The sequence below is a fragment of the Crocodylus siamensis genome, chromosome 7 (assembly GCF_052110815.1).
Source record: "Crocodylus siamensis isolate JL-2025a chromosome 7, ASM5211081v1, whole genome shotgun sequence".
Taxonomy (NCBI): Eukaryota; Metazoa; Chordata; order Crocodylia; family Crocodylidae; genus Crocodylus; species Crocodylus siamensis.
In genome coordinates this window covers 9,462,646-9,477,480 of record NC_143401.1, presented here as the reverse complement: position 1 = coordinate 9,477,480, position 14,835 = coordinate 9,462,646, and the positions used below count along the sequence as shown (strand labels likewise).

The 14,835-nt window shown below is 40.9% G+C and overlaps 1 protein-coding gene across 2 annotated transcripts in view; it reads right to left on the bottom strand.

Moving 5' to 3' along the window:
• KDM1A (lysine demethylase 1A) overlaps positions 1–14,835 on the bottom strand; it is a 53,145-nt gene that overhangs the window by 6,038 nt on the left and 32,272 nt on the right. For both annotated transcript variants that reach the window (XM_090058383.1, XM_090058384.1), the window contains 9 exons: positions 14,092–14,198; positions 10,702–10,783; positions 9,792–9,886; positions 8,946–9,088; positions 8,739–8,829; positions 7,166–7,300; positions 4,251–4,324; positions 1,790–1,901; positions 1,281–1,413 (listed from right to left, as the gene is read on the bottom strand). In XM_090058383.1, the coding sequence (XP_089914509.1) occupies positions 1,281–1,413; positions 1,790–1,901; positions 4,251–4,324; positions 7,166–7,300; positions 8,739–8,829; positions 8,946–9,088; positions 9,792–9,886; positions 10,702–10,783; positions 14,092–14,198 (972 nt within the window). The remainder of the gene's footprint in view (positions 1–1,280; positions 1,414–1,789; positions 1,902–4,250; positions 4,325–7,165; positions 7,301–8,738; positions 8,830–8,945; positions 9,089–9,791; positions 9,887–10,701; positions 10,784–14,091; positions 14,199–14,835) is intronic.

Here is a 14,835-nt window from a genome sequence, read left to right as displayed (position 1 = left end):
TCTCCTTAATTAGTCATTTTTTGTATTATTGCAGCACTCATCAGCTTCAGCCTTGGGTCAAGATTCCTTTGTGCTGGATGCTATACAAACACTGAATGATCCTGTCATGCTTTTTCTCCCAGATACACTGTGGTGCCATTCTATTTCCAAACACAAGCTTTGGAAAGAGAGCATTAAGGTTGTAGCAAAATCAGTAATTCAAGGCAAAATGCATTATAGAGATGGCTCAAAACCATGCATTTTAAATCCAAGAAAGTCAATTAAACTTTAATTTTAAAAACTGTTCCGTTAAAGAATCCAAACAACCCCAATTTTAGGGTATAGCAACACCATGACATAACAAGATAAGCAAGTCATTTTAGCGTCTACAATCCCAAACTAAACTAAACAGTTTTTTAATGACACATTAGACTGACTCTCTTCTTGTCCCATTGGGTCTAACACGTAGAACATAATGGGCCAACTTTACGCTTGGTAAACTGCGCTGCATCATCATGTCCTTTCCAACTGGTATTTGACACACAATCATTAATACCAGCCGAGAACACTGATGATGGCTTAAGGCTCACAAGGTAGAAATGGGTTAGATGAAGAGATCTTATTTCTAGTAGAAGAGTTGACAGGTACCAGTTTTTTGCAATCAACTAACACCTTCAAGCAGTAAAATGCAGGTGACTGTAGTTACCAGAAGGGCCACACTGATCAAAAGGGCAAACAATCCACACGAAAAGCAAATCTCCTAAGAGCATCCCCAAAGAACTAGAGCAGGCCAAGGAGTTTCATCAAGAGAATGTATCCATTTGGAAGATGATCCAAAAGCTACACACAGATGGGTTTTCACAGATCATTTAATACAACTGCCATATCAAAGACTTTGAAACTACAGGATTCGCCCTCCCTCAAGGAACAGAATACTGATAAAGACGGATTAGACACTGTCCATCTTGACAAAGAAGTAGCACTGATTCTGCACCAGTGCAAACTTTGGGCTCCTTTCCTCCATTACTTGTTCCATCAGCCCCAAAGGCACCCCAGATCCAGAGATACAGGAATAATATCCTTGAAGCCTCTGGAGCACAAATAAGCATTTGTGCTAACCCTTCTTTAACCTGGCTTCAAGGTTAGGATGTATGATGGTGAGATCATCAGATGATCTTACCAGGCATTGCTTTTCTGGGTGACTGTACTCAGTGCAAAAAGCACATGAAACCTGTTACCTAGCAACTGTCAGATGATAATGTTACTCTGCGGAGCAATTTCTGAGGTTAGGTTTCGTTTACCTGAAGCTGTGTAGCGAACCTGTCGAACTGCTGTGTTTAACTTAATGTCCAACCCTTCTGCTAAGGCTACAGGCACACAAGAATATCCATTCCTCACAGTCAAATGACTGCCTGTGAATTCAAAGTCATCATCCTGAAATGAAAATATAAAAAGTAATTATAACCAAGTCATATCAATCCAAGAAGGGATAAATTAATGGGCACAGTAACCCGTTTGGAATAAATACCAGAACTTTTTCAGGTAAAAGTGATGTACCTAATTAATTATATGAACAGGTAAAAATCAGTATGGACTATTTCCCTACAGCGAATAAAAAAATATTAACTACGTAAAGCCCACGTGTATATTAATTGAGCTGTATGAAACACCATCAATAAAAATGTACAGACCTCTGTAATTCTCAAAAAACATGCTGGAAAAGAGGTGAAGGGATAAAGCTGAGGTGCATCATATTTAAAACTTAGAAATGACTCATATCACACAGAAACAGAACTTATGAATTGGCTACCTGGTCCCAGTGCTTCAGTGAGAGTGTAGACAGAGGTGTTGCATTAGCAAATTCTAGATTAGCAAAATGCCAGTCAAGTATCTGCCTGTCCCTTGAGGATAGATACACATCACTAGAAAACAAAAAGTAAGAGAAAGTTTTACTTTGTAGTGACTGAAATTCTGCAAACATTTTTCTCTCAAAGGATGCAGGTGGATCCTATTTCCAACGATCCTGACTTTCTACCTGAAAGCAGCACTTCTGGAAATAAGTATGGTGAAACAAGGATGAATATCAAGCTATTTAACCAATGTAAGAGTAGACAAAAAAAATATAATAAATCTTCAGTTAAAACTGCAGCCACAGCAGACATTCCCTCTGTGATAAATAGTTACACACATTACTTTAATTCCAGTCTAGGAACAACAGCCAAACTAACTTTTGTACACACTAAAAATGGTTCAAGATCCTGTGCATCTTTCTAATGTTTTAAATTGTACATCTGATAAAGGTGCGTAGTTGTCGATAATATATTTTTCAAAGAGAGAACAGGGTGCATTGATCCAAACATTTTTGGAACTATTTGTCTACAATATGTTTTCAAACTAAAGCTATAAACTTCTTTGTATTCCCAGGCAAAATACTTGGAAATGGAGGAAAAGATAGAGACTATAAATCATATTTATCTGAAATTACTAACACAGGGATACTAAACTAAGAACTGGAAGTACAGATAATGTTCATATTTAAATCTAAACTAAAATTCAAACCTATTGAGGGAAAACATGCACATTTTCAGAAGCCTAATAACCTGGATCATGTCCTATAACAACAGCATATCATTTCCACACAATTAAAGCTTGCAACGTTTTAGTGTTCCTGGTCCTGATTTGTGTTTTATTCCTTTCTGTTGCACCATTAAGGGGCGGGTCTGCCTCCTTCTAACTCCCTTCGCATCCTGATTATTCCTTCTCTCCTCTTTACAGAGCAGATCCAGAACAACGTAAGTTATGAGATTAACGGCAATAAAAATTTGTTCACAATTGAAAGGTTTTGCCTAAAATCTTAAAAATAAAAGCTTTTAGAACAGTTCTCAGGTGCACACCATTCATTCACATTCAGCTTATGGTCCACTGTGACCCCCAGGTCCTTCTGCAGTACTGCAGCCTAGCCAATCTACCAATACAGTCTGTATCTCTGTGTGCAAACATATATGCTTCTCCAAACACATACTTAGGACCTTAGTCCTATAAAGAACAACAAGAGAGGTCTGCTATTTAAAGAAGAGTTGCAATTCCATTCAGACTGCACTCAATATTTTTCAGCTTCTATAGGAGAAAAGTAAGTTATTTTAGTTCATTTTACTTATCTGCAGTGATATAAAAAGTCTTCATATACAAAATACATATGAGATATGAAACAGTTTTAATTCAGGACCATAGAAGGTAAGATCCAGATGCTCAAAGGTTTTTAGGTGCTTGCCATTGCTGAAGACTTATGTACATGAACAGCAACTTTAAGGACCGGAGCCTAAGTTCTTTCATTTCTCTGTCTGTTCAGCGCTTCAAAATGTGACCATAAACGAAATCATCATTGAGCAGATGCACTAGATGGGCTCGGCAGGGATTGGCTCTTGGTCCTATACTATTTAAACAACCCAAAGAAAACTTAATTAAAACTACTGATAAAAGTTTGCAAATGACAAAAGACTAGAGAAGTAGAAAAGAATGAAAAGAATGGGTAACTGATGCAAGAGCAATCCAAACCAGTGGGTAAATTAGACCCATATCGCATACTGTTTGCTTAATATGGCCCAAAGTAGTAGTAATATATAATCTACAAAGAATAAAGGCCATGTTTACCATGTGGGGGATTATCCTAGGAAATAGTGATACTGGAAGGAAAAGGAGATAGAGATGCAGGCTCACAGTGGATAATCAAAAGGGATACATGAAGAAGATATCAAGTAGGATGAATGCAGTTATATTACATATGCACCTTGGACTTGTGACTGTTGCTGGATACTACATCCAGCTTTTATACACAATTCAAGAGGCACTTTTATAATTTGTAGCGTTTTAGGAGAAAAACTGAGGAATCTGTACAGCGTGATGCCAAAAAATATCCACATGTACCAATATTTGGAAATTTTCGTTAATGGGTATTTCAAGGATTTTTATTCCAAGGTTTAAGTCAGGCCACTAGTTACAGCTGAGGTAGCCATATCAATTGGCCCCCCCTCTAGAGAAAAGCTTCTAATGTTTTATAAGTCACCGGTAAAATTGGCTGATTTTCTGAAACTGAGGACACTCAACCATCATGCAACTGCATCCAGCTAACAAAGTATAATACAAGACCACTAAATAGTATTTTTGCCAAAAAGGTGCAACCTAAATGAAAGTTACCATCTTTCCTGAATCTTCTCAATCTAGTAAAACCAAAATTACCCATCCCCCCACCAGCTGAGTTTTTGTTTTTTTACCTTGGTGGATTAGCCTCAAGTTCTTGGAGTTTCTCTTCCAGCTTGCCCTGCGTTTCAGCTAATTCATCATACTCCTAAAAAAAATTAGGCAGATCCAGAACAGATATTAGTCACGATTTTTTCTTCCAAGTATGATAACAAGCAATAACTGAAATTTATACTGTAAACTTGTTGCATTACAAAAGGTCACTTTCGCAATAGCTCAATGACAGAGGTATGTTCTGGGTATGTTATCCCACGCATAAAACTGAACCAAAAACCCCCCACTATATTTTAACGTAACATAAAAAAAAATTTTAAAACTCCCAAGTTGGGAAAATTAAAATTTATTAAAATTTTATATTATAGTACTGCCCATTATTACTTATAATATAGGACCTTAAAACATTAATCAGAATAAGGTTTGAGCCAATTCCTAATGAAGCCAGCAGAAAGACTAAAAGGGATGTTTCACATCTGCAATACCCATTTATGCAGCAAAACACACAGACCAATATAGAAATGTTTACATTCCTGGAATGTCAGCATATCAAACAATCAAAAAAACCCCAAAACCCATAAATAAAAATCAGAGAATGTCAGAGATTCTCTTTCAGACTTTGTGGAGTGAGATAGTATACGGTTCTCCTAGCTATTGGAACTGGACAATTTTGCATGGGAAGTACTTTAACCAAATAATATAGTGCTAGCCTCCTAGCATATTAGTAAACAGTCTCTGTTGGAGAACCTGTAGAATCATAAAACAAAGAGCCAGAAGGACTCGAGTGATTAGATATGAGAAGTAGATGACTTCAGGAGCCTTTGGATTCTGCCAAGGAACAGAATTGGGTCTAGGAATCAAGGCAACCAACCCAAGCAGGTAACACCAAAAGCACTATCAAAAGAAACTACTCATCCAACTGAAGAACAAAGTTGCCATAAACAGAGCTCTGTTGGGGGCAGATGATGTCTTCATAACCACAAGTTTCATATACGTTGTTCAATCACAGGATAGGCACCTCTCCATAAAACCATACTTTTTCCAGAAAATCATCTCATCGTCTAGTAGTATGATCCAGTGCCAAAGCTGAACTGTAATCTAAACTAATAATGACATTTTGTGCCCCAAAGCCTATCTGATACCTCTTCCCAACTATCCAGCTGGTCTAAGAAAAGATATCACAAAAAGCTCTTAGCTCAATGCTTTGCTATTAAGGCTATGCGAAGCTTCAGTCGCTGATTCAATTTCAAGGAGATTCAGCAGCCAAATCTCCAAATCAAATCAGGAGACCCATTAATCTCTCCGAATCGAATTGGAAGCCTCTGAATAGATTTGGAGAGATTCGACAATTCGGCTATAGACTCAGCTTTACATGTTTTTTCCATGTACCTTGAGGTACCAGGCGTGGCTTGTGAAGAGCGAGATGCTGGGGTGGATGGAGCATCCCACAGGAGCGTGGGGAGTCCTCCACATGCTCAGCAGTGGACCTGGAAATAGACCCAAACCACTTCCAGGTCTGCCGGAGAGTGTGTGGAGGACCCCACACACCCCCGGCTCGGCAACTGGTGCCCCCTGGGTCTGGGGGGCACTTGGGGGTCCCCCCATGGGTGACTGCTGAGCTGGGGGGGTCCACTACCAAGCATGCAGGGGACCCTCCCCACACTCCCATGGGATGCTCCATCCGCCCCAGCATCACAGCGTTCACAAGCTGCGCCTGGTACCTTGAGATATGTAGAAAAAACATATAAAGTTGTGTCTATGCCCAATTCGCTGATTCTCCGAATAAGAATTGAAGCTTCAGATTTGGCTGAATCAAACTGGGACTGATCCGAATCAGCAAATCGAATCATTACCCCCTGAATCGGGTCGAATCCGTATCAAATACTGCCCGCTTTGCACACCCCTATTTACTATGTCTGTCCCCACAGCCTGAAATTCCAGATCCTGAAGTGAGGAGAGGGTGCCCATTAGGGCTGTGCGAAGCTTCGGCCCCGGATTCAACTCAGTGGAGATTTGGCCCGATTCTCTGAATCGAAATCAGAGGACCCTTTAATCACTCCAAATCAAACTGGAACCCTCCAAATTGATTCGGAGAGATTTGGAAAGATTCGGACATAGAGACAGCTTTAAATGCTTTTCTACATACCTCTAGGCAACAGGGGATCGTGAATGCTGCACTGCTGGGGTGCACGGAGTGTCCTACAGAAGCATGGGGGGCTCCCCAGCGTGCTTGGCAGCAGACTTGGAAGTGGACCAGAAGCACTTCCAGTTCACTTGAAGGTCCATCAAGGAGCATGCTGGGGGGCACCCCATGCCCAGCTTGGTGACCGGTGCCTTCTGGGTCGGGGGGAAGTGGGGGGACACCTGGGGTCCCCCCCATGCTTGACTGCCAAGCTGGGGAAGCACAGGGGGCCCCCAGCATACTCCCCGGCAGACCCAGAAGTGGACTGGAAGTACTTCTGGTCCACTTCTGGGTTCGCTGCTGAGCATGTGGAGCCCCCACTGCCCCCCACTCCTGTGGGATGCTCCATGCGCCCCAGCATCACAAGCTGTGCCTGCTACCTCAGGGTGTGTAGAGAAAACATTTAAACTGTGCCCATGTCCAAATTACTGCTACATCTGAATCAGCATCAAATCTTCAGATTCGGATTTGGCCGAATCGAATCAGGGACAGTGATCCGAATCAACAAATCTAAATCGGTCCCTGATTTGGGCCAAATGCCCAATCCCAATCAAATAGGGCCTGCTTCGCACACCCCTAGGGCTGAGGCTCTTCTATTACTACTTTGCAGAAGGCTCTAACCCAACATCACCATAGGTATGTATATTTCAAAGCATAATTTGAAAACAAAATAAAATAAAATCAGTTGCTTGTTCAGCTTGTAGGGAGAAGTAGTTTGTGGGCAGAAAGCTATTTAGTTCTGGCATCCTGTACCTTGCAAAGTGCAGTGAGATCTCTGTGCTTGCTCTTCACAAGGAACTCCGCAGTAATATCCCGAGGTGGTTTTACTTCAGATGCCTCCTTGTACTGTTGATGGAGCTCTCTAATCTTCTCTTTTAAATTCACCATCTAAAGTTGGGCAGGGGAAGGGGGAAAATCTTTCATGTCATTTAATGTACAAATGAAAATTCACTTCATAACAGCTGCATCTCGGGATATTGCTGACACTTCCTTTCTGTTAAGGAAGATATGAAATCTTTACTCCATTGAAATCCCACTTGAACAGGGGCAGCAAAATACGGCCCACAGGCCAGACCTGACCTGCCAGGCACTTTCATCCAGCCCTGCGGTGCCCCCCAATGAACTGCCTCCCACCCAGCCCTTCTGTCCATGAGCATGGGAGCAAGCCATCCATGCATACACCCCCCTCCCCCCCCCCCACCCCCCCAACATACCCTACTGTGCCTCATTCCCAGCTTCACGGGAGGAAGAGCCTCCACTCGCTGCGATGTGCAGTGTTGGCCGATGCCACACTGCCAGACACCAGTATCGGGCATGAGCGCCCTGAGTGCCCCACCTGCTGCTGCACCACGGGGGGGACTGCAGCAGTCCCCATACCCCTCCACCCTCCCCCACACCCCACAAACACACACCCTGTCCCCACAACCCCCCGCTACATACCCTATGCCCCCCCACAGAGCCACAGCCCTTCACAAGCCCCCCCCAACCATCCTCACACACAATATACAAGACTAAGAATTTATTTTTGAGTAGTTATGCAATCCCCTCTACATACAGTATGCAAACACAAGTCATGGCAATAATACTTTTTGTAATAAAATTAAACTACGTTGTAGTAAAAGTTTGACTTTTAGTGTACGATTCGGTTTTTCTCTGGTTCTAAAATGGCAAGCCCCCTCCCAAAAGGAGTATTTCCAGAGGACAAGGGGAGGGACTGCTGGTGGCAAAGGTTAGGGGTGGGACTTCTGATCCCAAGGAATTCTGCCCCACCAGGGGGTGGGGCAACTGTTGAGGGGCAGGGCTACCCATGCAGCCCTGGAAAGCTCACCAAACCCCGTTAAGCAGCCCTCTACCCGAAATAATTGCCTGCCCCTGCTCTTGAAGAATCACTCATGCCAGCTTGCTTTCCAATACAGCTATATCAAGTAGCCACTTCTTCTAAACATTGTTTACTTGTCTGAAAGAACCCAGTAACAGGGAGCAGGGCTGAGGGGGTGGAAGAGAAGTGGGAACTAAAAGTCTCTCTCAAATGTTTGGAAAGCCCCTGCTCAACAAGAGAACAGTAGTTTTCCCAGGCCTTGCCTGCCACAATACTGAGTGTCAATGTGAGCCAATATCACTTTAAAATAGAACAGAATAGTTCTGGTAATTTTATGTTTCAAATCCAGTTTCCACCCCCCGCCCCCAGACAATTTAAATACAATTATTAAGGGCAATTCCTGATACTAGTTTTTCCTGAAAGTTCTTAGGAAGGCACTACCAAAAGTTAAGAAAAGGACGCGAATAATATTTGATTCATGTACACCAGGAAGGGATAAGACCTGACCTTGTTAAGAAGATCTTTTAACTCCTCCTGAGTTTTTACTATTTTCTTCCAGTGTTCAATCTGTTCATCCTTCACATGCTTCTCTTGCAATCTGGAAAACAGAAATAGAAATCAATGACTCTCACTGGAAAATCCCAGTATTACCAGAAGAAAATAGCCATCCCATCTGAGTTAGAATCTCTATCAGTGAAGAGTAAGGACACCTACTGTATGACAACCTCCAAAGCCTGACCTAAGGAGACAGGCTTGTTATTAAGAACATTGAAGTCCAACTGATGACTGAGATAGGAGGTGGCTTCAAGTAACCGATTGAACTCCTGTTCCACCATTTCATCTTTCTCTTTAGGAACCTAAAAGTCAAAAAAGGTAATGGATTTGTCTTTGCAGAGTTAAAAAAAAAAAAAAAAAAAAAAAAAAAAGCAGAGTGCACTAAAGCTCCAAATTATGAAAGCGTTAAGGTGGAACCTAGCAGGTATGCAACTAGGTTTGTTAGAACTGAAATCCTAAAAAAAAGTCAGAGCAATGCTACTTCGATTTTATCTTCTATTGTTGAGTCAGTATCATTACTACATAGGCTTAATCAAAATAAAACCAGCTGCCTCAATACCTTCTCTTCAAGTCATCAGTGCTACCTAGCAATAAATAAGGCAGGGAGCAGATCCACATGCTAATGTTCACAAAGACATTACTATCTTGATCTAGGGTGATACTTTGTTTGAAAGTTTTTGTGGGCTACACACATGGCTAAGATGAGGAGAGGTATGATCGATCAACTGTGTCACACTTTTCAGAACAGATAATGCCAGCTCTGCAGGATGAGCTACTGTTCATCCTCATTTGTGAGATTCAATCAACCCACTGAAGCTTCCTGAAAATAGTCTCCAGTGGGACTACTCTCCTTCCTCCTTTCCACCCACATAAGAGTTCAACTATTATATTTCCCCTATCTTACCATCCCTGCCTTTTGTGGTAACAAGGTCATTTGGACTCCTCAGGCCAAAAGTGACAATCCCTTTAAAAAAATTCCAAGGGGAAAAATGTCTAGAGACTTACAGCTTGTCCATTAGCTTCATAAAGTGGACATTTTTGTTTGATCTTGGCCAGTTCCATGTTCACTTGTTTGCTGACCACAGCCATTGGATTCCCTCCTGGAAAAGGTCTGGTGTTAGATCCAGTATGAATGCAAAAAGTAAAAAGCTGTTCACAAAACCAAATTCCAAAGCCAATAACAAATCCAATGCACCTTTATATTAAAGCAGAATGTCTTTCAATAAAGAAGTAAAAACATTTAAATGTTGAGAAGATTTTCTCATGGCACCTCTTCCTAGCATTCAAGGGAAGAACTACAGGTAGGAAAACCTGACAAGGAAAAAAATCATCTCTGAGATGGCAGCAACAAGCAGGGCAGACTTGCAAGTTGATGGTCTCAGGGATGCAGAGATTAAAGAGCAGTGCAAAAAAACCCTGAAGGACAGAGGGAAGTTACAGCTTATAATACAGTTGGTTATATGGCAGAAAACTTGGTACATTTAGTCAGTGTGCCGAGAAGAGAAACAAATCCCAGAACTAGAACAAATGAACAATTCAAACCACCACAACGATTTTGGTAGTTACTATTTTCTGGCTCTGGATCAAAAATACTGACCAATTATAATGTACTACAAGCAACGTCACTTGCTCTCTATCAACCTCAGATTCACACTTTGTTTCCTGGTGCTGTGAATACCACATTGCTGAAAACCTATGGGTCAAGCAAGCACTGGTCAACATGATTTAAGAGTCTGAACAGAATGAGATCAGAAAAAGAAAAAAAGTCTTCTATCTAGATCACATCTACATTTCCAGTGAATTGACTCCAACTACAATGAAGACTACTTATCCTTCATCAGGGCATCATCACTATCCTTCATCATCATGTGTTTGTTTGTTCATTCTTTTATTTTTTAAAATTAGAAAAACTCACCCAGACCTGTTACCACCATGGCTCCTAGATCAGCAACATAATTGCCTTTGCGAAATGTAGCAACTCTTCCTCCTACACGATCCTGTTAAAATATATAATCAGCTATTTTTATTCAGTTCAGATAAGTGATAAGATACCGTAACAACAAAACTGCTCTGAAAATCATTATTCTGAAAAGCCAAAGTACAAAGAGGGCTATCACAGCTACAGTGAAGCTCTACTGTAAGTTTCTGAGCAAGTCTTCATTATATGAACTCACAAGTTCTTAACCCAGTCATGAGTTTATGAAAACAAGCATCTCAATCTCATTAAAAAAAAAAAATTTTATGGGCATAGGGCAAACATGCATCTAGACTAGAACACAATACAGAAAAGAACAATCCTCCAATGATGTGGATTGGGCTAGACTCCCATTTCAAATTTCAAGAACTAAATTGCTATTTTAAAGGTTATGTTTCAGAATGAAGCTGGTACAACCAAAAGATATTATACACAAAATAAAATATTGTGTGCAAATGCATGTGTGTCTACACATGCATACCACAGCAGTTTTCTGCACAGATAATTATGAGAGGACCTATTAATAGATACAAAATTGGTCTTATTTTCAATGGTTAAAGCACTTTTACCCCCCCACAAAGGGCTTTAACCACTAAAAATAAACAAATTTTATATCTATTAATAGGTCATCTCATAGGTGAGATAACTATCAATATAAAAAGATGACTATAGTAGACCTGATACTTCAGAGAGTTGGATCCCTAAGCCCACTGATGATATGTGAACTAGCTGAGGTGTAGATCACCACAACAAAAATGTGTGCTGGACCAGAGGTCTCCCAGCTGCCTAATCAGACTTTTTGGGCAAAGGACACCACCTTCCCAGTCAGACGCACAGGGATCTGGCTCTACTCCCACTGATCAGAGAAGCAGCACCCTTTGAAGTAAACACCACAGCAAGCAGCAGAGAGCTGCTTAATTCTTCACAAATTTGAGTTGCAAACCATCCCCATACCAAATCCAGTACATTCCTGTAAATAAACGTCTGCAATATTTAATCAGTGATTTGGAAGAAAATATGTAGTTACTAGTGATAACCTGCAGATAGCAAAGGATAGTGGATAATAAAGACAGATCACTGATAAAGTAAAACTGGACAAAATCCAACTGCAAAACCATTCATGTTGGGGGTGGGGGGAAAATGGTGGTCACCCAGAACTGGAGAACAGTTTGGAGAATGTGACTCAAGAGAGACTCATGAGTTATTGTAAGTCAAGTGAAGAGGACATCCCAGTGGGAAAGTGACAAGAACATTATCCTTGAATACATAAAAACATGAAATATTAAGTAAGATAACAGTACTTCTGCTGTTAAAATTGGACAAACTTCAGATAAACTACAAGGAAGTGATTCATGGTCTAAAGAGCTCAGTGCATTAAGCTTAGCATAAACGTTTAAGAGATTATTTGATAATGTTAAATACCTACTTACGGGCATTAACCTAGCAAAGGCATAACAAGAGGCAACAGCTGAAAGCCAGAAGTCAAAGTTTAAACTGGAAAAAAGATTTAATATGTGCAGTGAGTGAAATCAACTTATAACATTTATCAGGGTTTGCTTTTTATTAGCAGGAATTTATGGTTTTATGAATCATATCCATCTCTCTCTTTTTTAAAGAGATGCACCCTGGTTCACAAATTGGAATACGTGAATGAATCACTGAGTAAAATTCCATCAGTTGCATTAACAGGATTTTAAATGTTTTCAAATGACCGTAAGGGCTATTCATCAATGAAGTAGCAAGAACCAGCAAGAAGAGATGAACATATAACAAAGAAATGGCTACTAATTGAACATGTTTTTGTTTGATCTTGGCCAGTTCCATGTTCAGAAAAGACAGAAAAGTAGGGGGGAAAAAAAGATTTCTAACAATAGTAAAATCTCCGTTATCTGGCAAGACTGGGGAATGCTGGGTGCTGGTTATGTAAAAATACAGGATATCTAAAATTTCCGGACTGGGGGAAAGGGGGCTGCACACAGTGGCAGCAGTAGCAGGGCAGGGTGGTTGCACGCAGAAGTGGTGCGCATTGATCGCACACCGCAGCGGCACAGGGTAATGGATAGCGACGGTGTGGTGCTGGTTAATAGAGTATTCCAGCTAGCAGAATGCTGGATAACAGGGATTTTACTATATCAGACAAATTAATTTTAGAATGGACTTCCAAGCAAAGTGGTGAGGGCAAAAAATCTGAATTTAAAAGGATGAGAGGATGGTGTTAGATGGAGTTTTTGGTTCAGTGAGTGAGATGTGTTCCTACGAAGCACCATCAGACTGAAGTTCAAACTAACAGGAAACGCATCAAACCAGCTGGCTTGAGTGCAGATTAAGCGTAAGTGCATATTAGACAGTCTTACCATGTGAAAATAATTGTCACACTCCATGCTGTTAAAATGGCACATAATGGGCTCAGGTAAAAGGCCAAGCCTTACACCAAAAAAGGTCCCTGAAGAAGGGAAGGATATGAACACAGGTTCACCACTGGTAACCAGGGATGACTTTCACAAAATCCATCGTTTTTTGTGGTCCAACCTCAGTGGGAGAGGGAAATGAAAGTATTGGCAGCTTAGACAAAATGAAGGGAAGTAGAACATGCTCATTCCACATACCTGGGTCTGGTGGCACAGAACTACCTTTTACTGAAGCAAGAATGAAACTGGCTCACTTAAGCTGAATTTCACAAAGGATATGACCAAATTGCTGGATCCAGGGTTTTCTTTCTGAGAGAAAGCCATCCTAACCCAAGCTTATCTAGCTAAAGTTACATGGAAGACTAAATTTTCTTCACCATAGCATAAACTCTCTCTTTTCACAGTATGGGACTTTTAGTATTGGCCTGATAGTTCTATATAACCACAGCATGTAACTGTTTTATTCTATACAGATTGCTGGAAAACAAAGGAATAAAACAAGATGTCCAGAGTCACTGGGCTCTGAGACAAAACTCTTTTAATGAAAAAATGCATCCAACTGCCAAAGACTTGCCTCTCATGACCATGGAGAAAGGGGGAAGCTGTTAAGGACTTTCCTAATCATATTCTTGTGCCTGGTCAAACAGAAGACAGCATAGGCTGTAGCCCTGCTACAAAAGGCCAGAAGAATGGCAGCAGCATAACCTTAAGAGGCAGGGGCTGACGGCCTAAGTGGAAAAAAATATATATATTCCTGCTTCTGAGGTAAAGGGAATCTAGCCACATGCCAGCCCATCTAGATCACCATTGGCCATTCATATGGTTTTAACAGTTCCTTCAGGGTGCTCCCCATATAAATGTGTAATTAGTTCTGGTTACTGGCTAAATTTAACTGAATTCTCTTTGAACAGCAAGTCCATACCCTGGCTTCCAGAACGGTGACATCCATCCCAAAGCTCTGCAACTGACGAGCAGCTGCCAAGCCAGACACTCCAGATCCTATAATAATCACTTTTCCAGTCTTCTTGGCTAGAGAGAAGAAAGCAAAAATTAAAAAGGGCAAACACGCATTGTTACAGGCCCAAGAGTCTAAATTCAAATAGAGCCCTGAAGTTCTCAAGTAAGAAATCTGCTACTTTAATTTCTTAATTGCTAGGTATAACATTCTTGTAACTATGTAATACTCAGCACTTGGAACGCAGGTATACCCAAAGTGATTGTTACTGAGTAATTTGCCTCAGATTTCACTCTAATAAATTTACTCTGTATTAAAGAGGGGATACATGATCAGCTCTTCCAAGCTACCTGTCTGCAGTAGGCACTATTACACCTACACCTGCCAGCATCCTAGGTTGCAGAGAAGCCAGTCTGTGTTGAGCAAACAGATACTGGGAAAAAATAAAATTGATCATGGCAGCAGACACTATACATTCTAGATAGTAGCATTCCTGCACTACACTGCCCTCACTTCCTGTTTTTTCAAGGCGCAATTTTACCCAGAACATGTGATTTATTATGTAACAGAATTGTGCTTCATGTGTCCACTCCCACTTTCATTACACAGTAAAGCCAATTTACTATGTAGCATGCATCATATGTCTGCACCCTCAGTAAGCAGCAGAAGTTAACTGGGAATTTCAGATAAACCATGGAGAAAGTTAACAGC